The sequence below is a fragment of the Geotrypetes seraphini genome, chromosome 13 (genome assembly GCF_902459505.1).
Source record: "Geotrypetes seraphini chromosome 13, aGeoSer1.1, whole genome shotgun sequence".
Classification (NCBI taxonomy): Eukaryota; Metazoa; Chordata; class Amphibia; order Gymnophiona; family Dermophiidae; genus Geotrypetes; species Geotrypetes seraphini.
Genome location: NC_047096.1, coordinates 80,171,324 through 80,190,302, shown reverse-complemented (window position 1 = coordinate 80,190,302; position 18,979 = coordinate 80,171,324). Strand labels below are relative to the sequence as shown.

The window sequence follows — 18,979 nt, the reverse complement described above, 5'->3', positions numbered from 1 at the left end:
TAGAGCAGTGTGAATATGTTTCTTGATTCCACCCACAAAGCTAGTGTCTTTAGATTTTTATTTTTTTTATTGTGATGATGGAATTTCCATGTTCTTATCTTGTGTGAAGTGCTTGTTCAGGGCTAGTATTCTCCCTCTGCCCTGTATACAGTATATATTCTACTTAGCCACTAATAGGCCATATTCTGTGAAGAAAAGTGAACAATCCTGGGCAGGTCTTCCTAGTGTCTCTGAATTGGCCAAGCAAACTGCTGGAGGGTTCTCTTACAGTTCCCTCAGCTGCTAGACCCTTAGGCGTCTTACGGGCCTCCCTAGGCTCCCGGAGGCGCCTTCAATATAGGCGGCCTGCCTGGGGAGCTTTTTTTAAAAAAACGTGCATCCCGATTGGCTGATTAGACAGCTTTAGGACGCCTACAGCTGCCTAAAATTGGGACGCACTTTGTAGAATCAGGACCTTTGTTTTCAAAAAAGATAAACACACTAAAGACGAACACATCTAGAAAGGTCATTTTTGAAAAAAATAAGATAGACGTTTTGTGGTTTAAAAAAATGACAATTTTCTCTACCTGAGTATTGGACATATTTCACAAAATGTCCAAATTCGGACTTAGACGTCATATCAAAAATGCACTTCTAAATCTGTGCTATGCTGCCCATTCTTTACTTCCTCTGTTATGCTCATATCCAGCTGCCTAGAGGTTCAAGGCTAGCTGTGAGTTACAGGCCAATATTTTATATGAATTGCTATTGTTTTCTCAAAGATAACTGTCAGTTTTTTTGGAACTGATTTGACCACTTTTGGAAACAGGATACTGGGTTTGATGGGCTTTCGGTCTGTCCTGGTATTGTAACGCTTATGTTCTTATGTTAATGTAAGTTTGGGTATCACATGACTCTAATTGGATACAAGATGTATGATTTTGTTTGTTTCATTGTTTAGTGAAATAAGTTTTATGTTGTTTTTATGATTTATTTATTTATATTTGGAACCCGCTTAGGTTTTAAGTGGCTATAAGTCTTGTAAATAAATAAATAATTCCAGTAATTGTGTGGTGCCATGCCAGAAGGGAACAAATGTTCTGGGGATAATGACAACAGCATCCAGCAAGGTGAGGTTGAAGGATGATTAATTGAAACCTCAGGGTATGGTTGGTTTTGTAAGGGTAGTGATTGAAGATGGCTGACTGCAGGAAGGAACTACTATAGGATGACAGATTTGACTGGATAGCAAGAGGATAGGATGACAGTGGCCTGTGGTTGATGCCAGGGTAAGGGAAGGGGGAGTTGGCTGCCTTCTAGATGCAAAGAAAATTAGTTAGGTTTTGAGACTTATAATGCTTCCAGTTGTGTCATTGTTAAGAGGATAAATCAAAAAGTAAAGGCAAAATACATTTACAGTTCAATAGGGATGGTATGCTGAACCTAGGGTCTTGCATCTGCTCCTGCAAGTCCGTTGCAGGAGATGCTGATCACAGTTTTCAGCACCTCCTCCTTCTGCCTGCTCTCTGCTGCCCCAAGTCAGTTAGGTTAAAGCCAACAAAAGCCCTACAGAATAGAACAGGAGAACGGGGAACCCCCCCCCCCCAACAGGAACTTGATCTGCTCTCATACAAAATAACACAAAGCTCACAATGAGAGGAAGGGAACAAAGTTAAACCTTATTAACAATAAGCCATTAGGAACTGTGAAACTTGGGTGGTGTGTGTTGGGGGGGGGAAACACCCCTATGAAATTATATTCATGCAATTTCTTCAAATAAGGACAGCCCCTAAGCATGCCTATTTTCCAGTAGGCACCTACATCGAAGGTGTAGGTGCCTATTGAGTTAGGTGCCAACTTGCTAATTAATTTTTTAATTGTTTTTTAATGGTGCTTTCAATTATCAGCACCAATTAAGCCAATAAAAAAATAATAAATTAAACGCCTAAATCAGTAGTCCCCTTTTAGAGGATCAGGGCCTCGGGACCTAATAGTAGGTACCAAGGTATGGAATGAAGAGGAAGGTAATTTTGCAGAACTCTGAAGCAGTAAGTTTTGTTAGTAGAGGGAGGAGACTATTAACATCTGAATCTAGAAAGGCCCAGTTGTCCCTTAATTCCTAACCCCTCCCCCCCCCCACCACCTTAAACCTACCTATAACAATTAACAACACACAATAACCACAAGACTCTATTTTTGGTAAAACTGAGTAGCAGCTCTGTTTATTGAACAAATTAAACAGTTAATTAAAACAACAATTGAGCTACCAAAAGGATACCCAAGCAGCTTTTTGCCCGTGACCCCGCCTCAGCCTCAGCAAGGGTCTGGGGGTGGCAGGGACCTCCCTGCCCTCTTTGAACGGGTCCCCAGCCAGCCTGGGAACCCCCATTCGAACAGCTGTCTACCATCCACTCATCTCATGATGAGCCCCAATTGGTAACTTGATACCCGCCACTGCAAGCTCAAGGCTCCCACTGCCAGGAACCAACTCCATAACTATGAGGGTGGGGAAGCAGCCGCTGAGGACCCGAAAAACCTTGGTCCTGAAGCAGCCGTTGCAGCCTAAAGTCCTGCCCCTTCTTCTCGCGCCGCAACCTATCCACCACTGTCCCATGGGGTAGGAGACAAACTAGCCAATCACGCTGCACCTCCCCGAAACTCCCATCCCTAAACCCTCCAGGAACCAATCCCGATGGGCCAACACGAAGGCCTTCCAGCCCCGTGTTATCTGTGCCCGTTGAGATGAGCTCTCGGGCTGACTTCTACTCTGTAAACATGTTTTGGAAACATTTTTCTTTATTGTGGGTTTTGTGGCCTTTCTGTATGGAAGCAAAGTCTGATTGCATGCTAATGTGTTTTGATGGGAAGGACTTCCTTGTCATCTTGACACTTTCAGGGCTTAAACTGCCTCTGTGTCATCTTCTAGATCAGTGGTTTCAAACTCGTGGCCTGGGGCCTCATGTGGCCCGCCAAGTACTATTTTGAGGCCCTCGGTATGTTTATCATAATCATAAAAGTAAAATAAAACAGTTTCTTGATCATATGTCTCTTTAGCTATAAATTACAATACAGTACTCCCCAAATATTTGCGGGGGTTCTGATCCAGGAACCTCCGCGAATGTTGAAAAATGTTGAAAAATTTTAGCAGGGGAGACAGGAGAGGGTAGCCGGAGTGCCGACGAGTGAAGGAAATTACATTACATTATATTAGTGACTTCTATTCCGCCTGTACCTTGCAGTATGCTCCGACCGCCTCTTCCTGTACTAAAGTCGGGCCTCACCAATCAGGAGCTGCTTTGACACGCAGCTCCTGATTTCCTTCACTCGTTGGTGCTCCGGTTGCCCTCTCCTGCCTGATCATTCGTGGTCAGAAAATACCGCGAAACGCGGGCTGAGAATTTGCGGGGGAGCACTGTATTATTATTAAGACTTAGCCAAAAGGAAAGATTTATAAACTATAAAGAGTTTTACCTCATGCAAAATTGTCATTTCTTTAATAAGACCCTCCAAGTACCAACAAATTCAAAATGTGGTCCTGCAAAGGATTTGAGTTTGAGACCACTGTTCTAGATGGCCTATTTGAGCCTGAGGAGCATGCCACACAGAGCCCCTTTGGGTGGTCAGGGTCTGTAGTCAGCAACCCTTATTGTGGTGGTAAATAAAGCATAAAGGCTCCATCCAACACCAAAATACAATAAGCAGAAAAGTTGGATAGTAGGTGAGAACTGCAGGTAAGGAGCCAGTTTAAGGCATCTCACTGTTGCGATAAATGAAAAGCCTTGTGTTGTTTGTATACATTTGTTGGTGAAATAAGGACATATATTTACTCTTGATGCAGACACTTGCCGAACACAGCCTTGTTAGAGTGTGGTTTTTCACCATCCTGCCTATTATCCACCTCATGTTGGTAGGGCCATAGTTGCTAGCTGGGAGGCCAACTTGATCAAAGCCCAGACTGCATATGAGGTTAAAGTTTTTTTTTGGGGGGGAAACAGAACTGCAAGTGATGGCCACCAAGGAGTGAATGTTGCTGTTGACCACAGACTTGCCAGTATGGAGATTTCCTTGTTGGAATTTCTGTCCTTTGTCTCTGATCAAGAGTGCGTGGAGTAAAAACTGAAGGAATGGAGGTAGCAGACTGGACTCTACCTAGAGATTTTTTTTTTTCTCTCTCTCTCTGCAGAAAAAAAAAGGCACCATAAATTTCGTCCTTAAGAACTATCTAAGAGAACCCTCAATTTTGAGGCCTCTCCATCTGTCTGTCTGCCCTAGCCTTTGAAACACCCCATAAGGTCAGCTTTGGCTTAAAAACAAAAATAAGAAACATTCCTGGGGGGGTCCTTTCCTGGCAGTTCCTATGGGCTCCACTATGAGCCCCTCCTTGCCACAGTTGCATCCCTACAAGGAAGGAACTGCAGGATAACTTATTAGCATTTGGAAGGCCAAACAGCAAGAGTGTTGCTCGTCACCGCTTGAATATTGGGCCCTGATTGTTTAGGACAGAGCTCTCATCTTATGATCAAGGGAATCAGTAGCATGTAGTTATGTTTCCTCTTAGGTATTTATATAACATGAGTCCTAACAATAAAGTGTGAATGAACTGATGCATAGCCATCAAACTTATGGCATTCTTGTCATGATTTCTTGGTGAGAATAGCATTCTAGGTATTAGTTAGAAGCTCAGACATGTATGTTCATATTGAAGAGAAGTGATTTCCTTTGTGTTAATTGTCATATAATAATAATCTTTCAGATACCATTCGGAATTTCAGCAAAGAGGTAAGTGCAGTTTAACAATTTTTAAATTCATGTACGGTATGAAAGCATTATGTAGCTGGTGCATCTGCACTGAACTGGATTTTCTAAAACTGAGAGCTGCCATTTTACAGTGAAGGGTGCTACTAACTTTGTCTCAAATTAGAGCAATTTGTTAACAAACATTAACACTAGATGGAAGGTACAACAATAGCTTTGTAAGCGTTCCAAACACTAATGTACTGCAGTATGCTCCCTTCTTGATCACGTGCGCTTATACACATCCTGTCTGTCTGGCAGCATAGAAATGTCAGAAATGCGAGTGTTGAAATTCCCACTAGGACAGTGTTATCACATTTTAATATGAGTTCCGCTGCAGCCTGCCTTCTAATTGCTTTCAAACCATTGTTTTCATGATTTTGCTTGATTAACACAGCATCTGGCATCATTCAAGTAAATACAATGGACAGCTGTGCTCAAAATTAAAAAAAAAAAAAAAAAAATTCAAAGCAGTGTTAGCCATAGAAGAATTCAGATTGGTGGATATTTAATTTACATGGCTAAAATGAGATTCATTTTTGTCCCCTGCATGTGTTACTTGTGTTTTTTTAAAGGTACCAGTCTCAAGCTGTCATAAAAGACTTAATTTATACTTTTATTGTTTACCAATAAGAAATGGAATACAAATACTCCCTTTCTTCAACTGTTACTAATATTCAGAAAGCATGAACTAATTGTTGCTGTTTTTTGGGTCTCACCGTGTCTGAAAAAGCACAAGAGACAGAAAACTCAGCTGTAGCCCTCCATGGCAGGGAAACCGGTCATCCGAGAAGAATTAAAGAAGCAATAGAGATAGCAAGACATCCCAATAATTTCAATGGAGATAACAAAGCATGGCAACTGTTCATCCAAAAGAAATTCTGCACAAAAAGGATAAAATGCCTTCTCCCTCCAGTTAAATTTCCCCTTTTTTCTGACAGAATTTAAAACTAAATGTGACCACAGACTTCACCACTGGAATTTAAAATTGTGTCCAACGGACGTTCCTGCCAAAATTCAAATTTGTATTACCAACTAACTTTTCCGCCAAAATTCAAATTTGAGACCATCAGACTTTCTTGTCGCATTTCAAATTCATGACCAACAGTCCTCCCTGTTCTCAATCAGGTCAGTGAACCCACTGAACTTAGGCTCATACTAATATGTTTCCAGTGTAATCTTGACATGATGAAGGACAGAATTCCACTGACACTATGCTTGAGTACAGTACATTTTCTGAAACCTGGAATGCATGGATAGGCCTCCGAGAACTCCTGATATCATGCTGGATTCTGGGAGATGAGACTGATCACTGCTTAGTATAATTTCATACCTACCTACCTACCCATGCTTAGTATAATTTTTATACCTACCTAGCAGATGCCTTATCAATCACTATCAGGGTGGATTTGATTTAAATTAAATCGATTGAAATCACTAGTCAGAAAGACTTGATTTAAATCATGCTTTTCAACTAAGAGATTTTTATTGTGAAGAAGCATGATTTCCGGCTAGCACGTGTTAAAACCACTAGCATATGAATGATAAGTTCTTTGGCTCGGCAATTCGGATTTTTCCAGATATTGCTCAAGTGACACAGAAGAGGCGAAAAGAATTTCTGTTTTATAAACCCAGAGCTTTGGCCCTGGGTGCATCGTTTATATTAAAATTTCCAGCCAAGTTCACACAGTTTTGAGATCTGCAAAACCAAGCATCTGTGATAATATTTTCTAGATAGAAAAATTGTCCAACCTTTATGAATGGATTAATGGATTTAAGCATTGCATGAATATACAGCCTCATGCTACATTATTAAAAACTAATCTTTATTTCACGATGAATAACTTTTGGACTATAATGTATCTTAAACAGAAAAACTACCTTTTAGATATTTTTTTCCTAAAAAAAATAAAATAAAGCATTTTATTTAAAACAATCTGATTTAAAATTTAAAAAATTTAAAAGTTTTTGATTAAAAATATCATTGATTTTTATCTACCCTAGTCAATATGTGGTACAGAGTCTAATTCCAATACACTTTGTAGTGAGGAACTTGAGAATTTCTCTATACTCAGGCCTCACTTTTCATAAGCAGATATTGTCTGTTTATAGATTTTATGTCAGCTGCATCTCGTATCTGGCGATGGTGAGGCAGTAATTGATAATATCTGGTCTAGATTATGGGAATTTAGGTTCCTTACCATCCTGCTAGACTTAATCCAGATGAGATAATATGCTCCCTGATGAAGGCAGGAAATATTGCGTTTTCAGTTACATCATCATAGTCCACACGATATAGGGAAAACAAAAGGTATACTGCCAACTTCTTAAAAAATCAACAGTAGCCATATAAAGCAAAAGAAGTGCAATGATTGAAGAGTAAATACCAGCCTTTCAAGCGTTCAGAAAGTTCCGTCGTTTGGTCTGACAAATCAAATCTAACTCTGAGCACTGTTTGTGAATACGCTGGCGAATATGTGCATGACTGATAGAAAAATTCACATAGGCACTTCTTTTGCTTTATATGGTTACTGTTTTTTATAGTCTCCAGCAGATGTTTCAGATGGACTGGTACAGCAGGTTGTCTTTCTTTGTACACTGGTGGGGAAGGATGGACCCAATGGCAGGAGGGACCAGGCATCACTGCTGCCATTTGTGGGTCATGGGGGGGGGGACCCATTTGTCTGGGGGAGGGGCGGTTTTTTTACATAGTAACATAGTAGATGACGGCAGATAAAGACCCGAATGGTCCATCCAGTCTGCCCAACCTGATTCAATTTAAATTTTTTCTTCTTAGCTATTTCTGGGCAAGAATCCAAAGCTTTACCCGGTACTGTGCTTGGGTTCCAACTGCCAAAATCTCTGTTAAGACTTACTCCAGCCCATCTACACCCTCCCAGCCATTGAAGCCCTCCCCTGCCCATCCTCCACCAAACGGCGATATACAGACACAGACCATGCAAGTCTGCCCAGTACTGGCCTTAGTTCAATATTTAATATTATTTTCTGATTCTAAATCCTCTGTGTTCATCCCACGCTTCTTTGAACTCAGTCACAGTTTTACTCTCCACCACCTCTCTCGGGAGCGCATTCCAGGCATCCACCACCCTCTCCGTAAAGTAGAATTTCCTAACATTGCCCCTGAATCTACCGTCCCTCAACCTCAAATTATGTCCTCTGGTTTTACCATTTTCCTTTCTCTTGAAAAGATTTTGTTCTACGTTAATACCCTTCAAGTATTTGAACGTCTGAATCATATCTCCCCTGTCTCTCCTTTCCTCTAGGGTATACATATTCAGGGCTTCCAGTCTCTCCTCATACGCCTCCTATCATTTTCGTCGCCCTCCTCTGGACCCCCTCAAGTTGCCTTACGTCCTTCGCCAGATACGGTCTCCAAAACTGAACACAATACTCCAAGTGGGGCCTTACCAATGACCTGTACAGGGGCATCAACACCTTCTTCCTTCTACTGACCATGCCTCTCTTTATACAGTCCAACATCCTTCTGGCAGCAGCCACTGCCTTGTCACACTGTTTTTTCGCCTTTAGATCTTCGGACACTATCACCCCAAGGTCCCTCTCCCCGTCCGTGCATATCAGCTTCTCTCCTCCCAGCATATACGGTTCCTTCCTATTACTAATCCCCAAATGCATTACTCTGCATTTCTTTGCATTGAATTTTAGTTGCCAGGCATTAGACCATTCATCTAACTTTTACAGATCCTTTTTCATATTTTCCACTCCCTCTTCGGTGTCTACTCGGTTACAAATCTTAGTATCATCTGAAAAAAGGCACACTTTTCCTTCTAACCCTTCAGCAATGTCACTCACAAACATATTGAACAGGATTGGCCCCAGCACCGAACCCTGAGGGACTCCACTACTCACCTTTCCTTCCTTCGAGCAACTTCCATTAACCACCACCCTATGGTGTCTGTCCGACAGCCAGTTTCTGACCCAGTTCACCACTTTGGGTCCTAACTTCAGCCCTTCAAGTTTGTTCAACAGCCTCCTATGAGGAACTGTATCAAAGGCTTTGCTGAAATCCAAGTAAATTACATCTAGCATATGTCCTCGATCCAGCTCTCTGGTCACCCAATCAAAAAATTCAATCAGGTTCGTTTGGCACGATTTACCTTTTGTAAAGCCATGTTGCCTCTGCCTGTCTTTTATTCATTTTTTTTTTTTACAGGGCAGGTATTTTGCGTGTGTAACACATGCAAAATATCTGTGCCATGGAAAAAAATGAATAAAAAAAGACAGGCAGACCTGTCAAAAAAAACGGCAGACCGACAGGTCTGCAGCAGTCGGGTTATAGGAGAGTAAAACCCAATTCAAAATAGCCAAGCAATTATTAGTGAATCTAATTTGCATGGATCGGATCAGACAACAAGTGGTGGACCGTTTAGTGAATTGGGTGGGTGTCAGCGATCGTCACTAAACCTGTGAAAACAGGTTTAGCGACAATTGCTCACTTTATTGAATTGAAGCCTTGATCTAAAAGTTGTGGCTTGGGGACTTGGCTGCCCTAGAAGAGGACCCTTGGGGCATTGCTAGGCTGGGGTAGGTCCTAGCGGGGGGATGTTGCCTTGCACTCTCATCCCCCTCCTTGGCAGCTACATCAGGGATTATTGTTAGCTTGCTTCTTAGTGTTGGTGTTTCTCTTCTGAAAAATTTGTTCAAAGAAAAGAAAGCAAGTGGAGCTCAGAGAGCTGGTTATCAAAGGTCAATGGGGTGCCTTGGAGGCCATATAGAGGAAACCTGAAATTCTAGAGGTAAATAGTGAGACCCTCAGTAAAAGATATGTTGCTCTACAAAAAATAATATCATTATAGCTGCCTATGAAGAGCCACATGCCAGGGAGAATCCCTGGTTTAGAAATTTTCTCATCCCTCTGTGTTGGCCAGGCCAACTCAGCTACAGCCACAGTTCCTACTGAAGTTGGGATCTGCATACCTGTGGGAACTATGGCCATTTTAGCTTTCCTTGTCTGGTCAGTTGCCTTCCTCAAGGCAGAGGATGCTGTGGTAGTTGGGGTGGAATAAGGGGGGTGCTCTGGAGTCAACCTAAATAATAATAAGGAAAGGCCATATATAATCCAATCTTAACTCAAAAGTATGCCCTATTGGAATAAACCCATGAACCCACTGTGACACTAGGTCCACTCACTGCATTCTCACAAAGACCCACTCTCACACACACTCCCAAAAAAAAATATCAAAAATTGTGGTGAAAAAGCCTCAGTTCTGCTTCATCTGGCAAAAACCCCCACTTCAAAAACATAAATAAGTAAGGTCCAAATTAGTGTCAATCAAGACACAACAGTGAAAGACACAGTAGTAGCCCACATGGGAGCTACCAAAAAGCATTAGCACGCCAAAACTACAAAAACTTTCAAAAGTGTGAGTGTAGCAAATAGCACATAAGACAGTCTTAATCACAGTCAATGACTAGCAGGATAAACCAAATTAACTTAGCTGCAGACGGTCTCCAAGCTGTCTTCCACACACCCGAATGGTGTCAGCCCGCTCAGGCGCCGCAGCCACTCCTACCCAATGGGGAACTCTCTGTTTCGCTGAGCTGCGTCAGGGGAATGATCTCAGCCTATTGCACCAGCAACTGAAAAGGCTGTTGAAATGCTTAAACTGCTCAGATACAAACATGAAAGGACACAGGCGTGGGATTACCCTGAAAAAACATCTTCAAAAAGGAATCTAAGCTCCTCCCCTCTCATTCGGACTAATTCAGAATCAGCCTCAACCTAAAAACACCACCCACTCAATCTGGGCATTCAGCCCAGCTGGGTGAATGACATGGAGATTGTATATCCACCTCTGTTCCCTCTGACGTAACTGAGGTCTCCAGTCACCCCGCCTCACTGAGCAGGGAAAATGTTCAATCACTTAGGGAGAACCCTAAGGAGCCCGTTTCACAGTTGATTGTATTTTGAAACAAAAAGGATCACCTCCCCTTGACTTTGTTCCCTCCGGTATTCCAGCAAAGATTCCCTATGATTATAAAAGGCCCTTCTGGCTGCTCTTGATACAATAGAAGCTGGGTATCCTCTTTGGTGAAACTTCTCCATCAGGGTTCTAGATTGGCGCTGATATTCAGTGTTGGAACTGCAAATCCGACGGTACCTGAGAAACTGGGCAAAGTCTTAGAAGGAAAAGGGTGCATGCTGCTTAACTCAAGCAGGGAATTGCGGTCAGTGTCTTTCACAAAGATGGTAGTGTGAAAATGGCCATCCTGAATCTCCAATCTCACATCTAGGAATGAAATCTGTGTCTGATATAACATCTCAAAGCGCAAAGCTGTGTGACACGAATTAATGTAATCTCTAAATCAGAGCAGCTCTTCCAAGGACCCGCTCTAGAGACAAAAAATGTCATCAATGAAGCGTGTCCACCCCAAAATCTTATTGAAAAACGCAGAGGGTTATATAAACTGTTCCTCAAATTGTCCCATGAATAAATTAGCAACAGTGGGAGCGAAGGTCGCACCCATCGCCACCCCAGACAGTTGCATGAAGAATTGATCCTCAAACATAAAGTAATTCTTCTTCATGGCGAGAGCACACAGGTCAATCAAGAAATCTGGTGGAACCAACCAAGGGCGAGGAAGTTGACAAAGTGCTTGAAATAACACCTCAAGCGCCTCCTCCTGGGAAATTGAGGTATAGAGGGCAGCAACGTCAAGAGTGACTAAAAAGGTCACCCTGGTGCCATACAGTCCCATTCCTCCACCAAATTCAAAAAGTGGGTAGTATCCTTTAAGAGAGATCTCATATTCAGCAAACATGGCTGTAAATGAATATCAGCATACTGACACACTCTTTCAAGCATAGAATCCATCCCCGAAACAATAGGCCTGCCTGGGGATTTAAAAGATCTTTATGTATTTTAGGGAGAAGATAGAATACGGGTACCCTAAAATGCCTGTACGTAAGAAAACTGTATTCAACAGCTGTGACAAAGCCTAGTTGTTTACCCCTATTCACTATGCTCGATAAAGAGCCAAAAATTTAATCTGAAGGATCCTGCTTGAGGGCTAGATAATGTTGAACTTGCCCTAACTGAGCTTGGGCCTCAGCTACATACTGCCTCCATCCCCAAATTATTATAGCATCCCCCTTATCCGCCCGCCTAATGACCACCGAGGTCACTGAACGCAACTTGGCCAAAGTATTATGTTGGCCATCAACCCTCTCCACCCCCTCTATATCTTTTAAAACAGCAAGGCGGAAAGCAGTCAAAATAGGATCAGGCGGACAAGGGGGGCTCCAAGCAGATCTATTTCTCACAATCGAATGATCCAAACATGCATCGTCCGACTGCGAGAAATAGAGCGCAGCTGAAGTTTCCAGATGAAAATTCCTCTGCTCTGGAGTCCCCAGATAGCAGGTTTAGCCTGGGGGGGTCTCTGAATGGAAACCCATTTGGGGGAGTTAGGTTTCCATGAGGGATCCTCACTTTTAATGGGCACATTTTGAGGACCAGGTTTTCCCAGAAATTGGCACAGAGTTCTTATATGTTTGAAAAAAAGAAATTAATAGGTAAGAACAAATTTCACCTTATATGGAGTTGTGGATGGTAGTTTTCCTAAGACTCAAACTAGTACAGAATATGGTCGATATGATTCTGGAAAGTTTAAACTGATGAGATCATGTTTTCATTGCATTATATAAACTTTCCTGCTTGAGAACCAGGGAAACTGGGTTAAATTCCCAATGCAGTTCCTTGCAACTCTGAGCAAGTAACTTAACCCTTCATTGCCTGCATATAATATGTAAACTGCTTTGATTGTAACCATAGAAATGCAGTATTCTCAGATTCTTTGCAATCTTCATTCAATATATCTCTTTTGCCACAATATATTTATGATAAACTACATGATTTAATTATGAGGATTATACCGTCTCTAGATAGTGACATGCTAATTTTTTCTGATTTTGTTAATCCCCTCCTCTTAAATAAAGAAAGCTTCTAAAGCATATGGGAAATTACAGGAATTTATAACTCCTCAATTGAAATCTCATGGTCTTCTGAGTTAAATCTTGACGCTAATGCTATTAATTGGTCTGATTTCTGGTTACACTCTGCTCGTCCTACTATGTCTGCCTCACTTTGTCAGTCCACTTTCTTTATTGTACATAGATCCTACTGGATAACAATTAAGCTTGCTAGAATTGCATCTCAACCCTTTTCAAATCTATGTTGGTCCTGTAAAAGTGAACCTGGTACACTTTCTCATATTTTAATGTGTTGCCCTAATGTGCAAATCTATTGTAATCTAATATGGTGTAGAATCAGAAAATATTGTACAGTGTTAATTTTTTACCCTTTTCTTATGAAACTCTTATTCTGTGTTCCTCTAACCCTAATATTATAATTCCTAATAATCAAAAGAAACTTTTCAACATTCTCCTTGCTACTGCCACTCATCTCATAATCTGTAAGTGGAAGGATAATAGGGATCCAAGATGGCATTTAGAGCAGACGCTGGGAGGTGAGCTCCACACTAGCGCTGCTGCACATACAGGAGATTCCTTTTCCCTCTTATCTTGAGTGCGGCTTGCCTGCACTGTATTCGTATATCGCCGGCAGCTGGGGTTTTTTTTTTTCTGCCGGTATCTGAATTAGTTCTTTCTTTTTCATGGGCCCCGAACCATGCTGTAGGACCAGGCACAGAATGAGACCCATGATTCATGGGAAAGAGGAAGGGTGCAACCCGGCCGACCCCTCTGGCGACTGGAACCCCTAAGACTCTCATGCATACGACGCTGGATGGATGACTTGCACCCCAGTTGAAGGAGACTCCCCCGACTCTGGGAGGAACGCCGAATTCGGTGAACCTCAGTGATGATCGGGTTTCCCCTAGCCCAATCCAGGGGCAAAGTCCTGCCGAACCCGGAAGAAGCCCTGCAGAGAATGTAGCTAACCAGCCTACCCAGGAAGTTGGTTTGCTGTCTAGCCCCAGAGGAGCTGTGGGAGGAGGAGTGGTGGAAGAAATTCCCACTGGAGCCCAGACATCGACTTTCGAAGCAGAGGCAGGAAACAATTCAACTTCAGTGAGTAACATTCAGTTTGGACAGTTGACAAAGCTAGCAGTAGTGAATTTAGAGGAACTGTGGAGGGCTGTTGAAATTATGGACTCTAACCTCCAAAAGGCGATGATTAAGGTTCAGGCGGATTGTGTCTCTATCAATTCTCAGGTAGAAAATGTTAAAAGAACAGGGGGATGAAATAAAAAACAAACATGAAGAGCAAATTGTTCAAATAAAAAAGATAGAATTGAAGATTATTAAAGAAAGATCTTTTATTTAAAAAAAAAAAAACAACAACTTTAATGTATGGAAAATAAACAGAGAAAAAACAACCTAAGATTACTAAATTTTCCCAAATCTCCAGTATAATCTCCACTTGAGATGGTGCGTAAATACTTGAAGGATATTATAATGATTCCGGAAGATAATTTGCCACCTATCACCGCGGCTCAATCTATGTCTTTAGGACAGTTCAGCTCCTGTTGACACGAAAAGAATGAACTTAACAGACGTTTTGGAGAATTCCCTGGAAGTAGTCATGGAAAGGATTACTCTTTTGGTGGCGTTTGCCTTGGAGCATGACAGAGACTTAGGGCTCCTTTTACAAAGCCATGCTAGAGCCTTAACGCGCAGAATAGCGCACGCTAAATTGCCACACGCGCTAGTTGCTACCGCCTCCTATGGAGCAAGTGATAGATTTCCGGCTAGCACGCGCTAATCCGGTGCGTGCGTTAAAACCGCTAGCGCGGCTTTGTAAAAGGATCCCTTAGTTTTTAGACTTTACTTCAGACGTATCAAACTTAAGGAAAAGCGCAAAACATACTACACTAAACTAATTGGCACAAACACCTCCGACACAAAAACACTCTTCAACTTAGTAAAAAAACTTACGGACACAAACCCATTCCTTGCCACTCAAGGCAATAAAACACCAACAGCTTCCCAACTAGCAGACCATTTCAAACACAAGATCATCAAAATCAGAACTACCTTCAACAACTCAACTACCACACTCGATGAGATAATAACAACCCCCACAACGGAAGAAGCCATAACTGCAGACAGAACATGGACCACCTTCCCAACTCTACAATGGCCTGATTTGAACCGACTATACAAAAAATACAGCCACACCTCATGCGACTTGAACTACTGCCCATCGTATCTACTTACAAATGCCTCCCCTAAATTCAAAACCAGCCTCACGCAATGGATACAAAGCACTCTCATAGAAGGCCAATTCCCACAAGAACTTGGAGAGATTATAATCACACCCCTACTGAAAGACCAAAAAGGTCCTATAGACACACCTACCAACTATAGACCTATCACTTCGATCCCATTATATGTCAAGCTGAATGAAGTACTTGTGGCTCAATACCTCACCAACTACCTAGCTGACCATAATATACTTCACTCCTCTCAATCAGGATTTAGATCTTACCACAGCACGGAAACACTACTAGCAACACTACTAGACATAGCCCGACAATACCTCAGTAAAGGACACAGGATCCTAATTATCCAACTAGATCTTTCCGCCGCCTTCGATCTAGTTGATCATACCATACTACTCCAGATACTTGATGCAATAGGGATCTCAGGGGTGGTTTACAACTGGTTCCAAGGTTTCCTTAAAACAAGAACGTACAGAGTTAAGACAAATGATACGAAATCTAACTCATGGTGAAATCCATGTGGAGTCCCGCAGGATCTCCAATATCGCCCATTCTATTCAATCTCTTCATCTCCTCCCTTGGTACCACTCTAGACAACCTAAATGTAACATCATTCAGCTATGCAAACGACATAAGTATTCTCCTCCCCTTCGAAACCCAAGACCACACCTCAACAGAACACCTGGAAACAATACTGGATGAAGTAGAAAAATGGATGACAAACCACAAACTGAAACTAAACTCGAATAAAACCAAATTCTTAATGCTTGAAACGGACAAAAACCCATCCATAACAGACCTGGAAATTAAAGCAACCAAATACCCAATCCAGACCTCACTCAAAATCCTGGGAGTGCTGATAGACAGATGCTGCACTATGCAGACTCAAATCAACAAAACTACCCAAAAAGCATTCTTCACAATGCGCAACTTAAGAAAAATAAGGAAATTATTTGACAAAGAACACTACAGGATCATTGTACAATCCCTGGTACTAGGTCTTGTGGACTACTGCAATATCCTATATCTACCATGCCCTACAAACATGATCAAAAAACTACAGACCGTTCAGAACACAGCTCTCAGACTAATCTACTCCCTCAGAAAATTTGACCACATCACCAATGCCTACCTAGACTCACATTGGCTACCGATTCAAGCCAGAATTCAATTCAAACTATACTGTCTACTCTTCAAAGTAATCAACGGTACTGCACCTGCCTATCTAAATGATCGCCTAAACCGTAACCTTCCACCCAGAACAAGAAGAACACTGACACCATTCTCATACCCACCACTCAAAGGCACTCATCGTAAAAAGCTTTATGATAACCTCATAGCAACGCATGCAGCAAAACTTGAACCCTCCATCACCAGATTGTTAACCTCAACATCTGACTTCAAAGCATTTCGTAAAGAAATCAAAACGCTGCTATTCAAAAAGTATATACAATCTACCTAATCTCCCTCTCCTCTTCCCCAAGAAATCAAAACACTGCTGTTCAATACTATATACAATCTTCCTAATCTCCCTCTCCTCTTCCACTTACACCGACCAGGCTCTGCGCACTCCCTGACACCATACCCTCAATCGACCAATAAAAAATGAAAAAAAAAAAAAAAAAAATGCCAAGCAAGCTACCTGAAACCTAAATCATCCTACCGAAACCGACTATCTACCAACGTATGAAACAGACAACTTGCTATGTAATGTAATGTAACCTGATTTATCTTCCAATGTTATTATGTCTATACACTCATTCTGTTATTAAGTCTATACCCTCAATCTGTATTCTCCAATATCATGTACCCTCCTGGAAATGTCCAGTTCTCTTCTTATGTAATCCGCTTTGAACCGCAAGGTACCAGCGGAATAAAAATAACTAATGTAATGTAATAAGTTCTTCTTTGGCTCAGCAATTTGGATTTTCCCAGATATTGCTCAAGTGACACAGAAGAGGCGAAAAGAATTTCTGTTTTATAAACCCAGAGCTTTGGCCCTGGGTGCATCGTTTATATTAAAATTTCCAGCCAAATGCTGTGCTTCACTCCAAGGGAAAAATTTTCTATTTTTTGAACCAAAGCAATTGTTGGAATTTATTTTGGCCAAGGAAGGGGGGGAGTGGTGATTGGTCCATTAGCTCTTCCCGCAGTTTAAATTACAGGCTGTTGGGGGATTTATATCATTGTCTCCAGGGCCGCTCTTGTAATTGATATGTATATTTTGTTATATTTATTCTAATACTTGGATCCTTATTTCCTAAATTTGTGGATTAAATAATGTATTATTTCTTCTTTCCCATACATTACTGTTGTGAGTAATGTTAAGTTTATTAATTTTCTTTGATTTTCATTCTAAATCTGTATTCAAGTATTAATGTGCTTGTTTGAAAATTTAAAAATTGAATAAATAAAGAATTTAAAAAAGTGGAAGGATAATACTATGCTTAATTTTAGTGAGTGGTGGAGTTATGTGTGCTCTATACAAAAATATGAAAGTATTATCGCTTTAAAATCTTGTAAGATAGCACACTTTTGTAAAACTTGGGCACCCTTTGATAATTTCTATAACTGCATTTGAGTTTTTAAAAATCCTTTTGTATAGTTTGCAACTTGACCGCATATTTAAGTAATTATCTATATAGATATTGCTTGTAAATATGTTTATGTGCTTTTATTGTTGACTTTAAGGGCTCCTTTTACGAAGGTGCGTTAGGGCCTTAACGGGTGGAATAGCATGCGCTAAATTGCCACAGGTGGTAGATTTTCAGCTAGTGTGCGCTAATCCAAAGCGTATGCTAAAACGCTTAGCACACCTTCGTAAAAGGAGCCCTAAAAATGCAATAAAGTCTATTTTTAAAAAGATGTTGAATATGAATCTAATGTAAAACTTTGAGTGCCAGCTATATTGAACCATCGAACCATCTACACCAATTAAATCATTTTAAGAAATCTTTCCCTTCCCCCCCCCCCGCTTTCCCAGCCACCCCCACCTCACTAGATAACAAAAGGAAGAGAATATTCTCGCTCCAGGTTTACTCTTCACCAGGGTGAAATGAAGTCAAGAAGAATCCTCCTTCCTTCTCAAAAAAACCTACAAGTATGTTCATTCTTCTGCCCCTCAATATCTCTCCTCGCTTCTCTCTCCTTATACACCTCCCAGAGAACTCCGTTCCTCAGTTAAGTCACTATTAGGGTTACCCTTCTCCTCCACTGCCAATTCCAGACTTCATTCCTTTCATCTAGCTGCCCTCTATGCCTGGAATAAATTACCTGAGTTTGTCCGTCAAGCCCTTTCCCTTCTTTAAAAGCAGACTGGAAACCCACCTTTTTTATATAGCTTTCAATCCTTAACCCTACTCCTCTGCCCTCCAACCCAGCCCACTGATTAACCGTTCCCCTTAACTGTATCCATCTTATTTGGCTGTCTTGCCTGTTTAGATTGTAAGTTCTTTCGAGCAGGGACTGTTTTCTTATTCTTTGTGACTCTGTGCAGCGCTGCATGCGTCTGTTAGTGCTATAGAAATAATTCATAGTAGTAATAGTAGTAATTTATATCCCAATTCCATGTGCTATTTACAGGCCTGAAATCTTTTTGCTGGAACTGGATAACTGGTAGCTCTCCAGCCAAGGCCAGATTAAAGGGGCACGTGCCTCAGGCACGAAAAATCAGGGAGGCCCACCGGTGTTAGGGGAAGGCAGACAGGGCAGCTGCCCTGGGCCCCTCTGTCCGGGCATCTCTTCCCCTTTCCCTCACCTTCGTGGCACTTCTACAAACCAGTTTTCTCTCTGAGGCAACCATTCTCACTAGTTGCATGTGTGCGACTGCCGCAAAGTTTCTCCTCTGATGTGATCCGGCAGAAACCGGAAGTTGTGTCGGCGGAAAAGCTTCAGGGGAACCACGCGCGTGCAACTTGTGAGAACGGCTTCCCTGTTGGGGCCCGTCTGAGAGAGAACTTTGGTTTTAGAAAGTGTCCATGAA

At 41.7% G+C, this 18,979-nt stretch overlaps 1 protein-coding gene across 3 annotated transcripts in view; it reads left to right on the top strand.

Annotated features, from left to right (window-relative positions):
- SKAP1 (src kinase associated phosphoprotein 1) overlaps positions 1-18,979 on the top strand; it is a 524,527-nt gene that overhangs the window by 29,460 nt on the left and 476,088 nt on the right. For 2 of the 3 annotated variants that reach the window (XM_033918068.1, XM_033918066.1), the window contains exon 3: positions 4,733-4,758. The exons of the other annotated variant lie outside the window; for it this stretch is intronic. In XM_033918068.1, the coding sequence (XP_033773959.1) occupies positions 4,733-4,758 (26 nt within the window). The remainder of the gene's footprint in view (positions 1-4,732; positions 4,759-18,979) is intronic. 3 annotated transcript variants of the gene reach the window in all.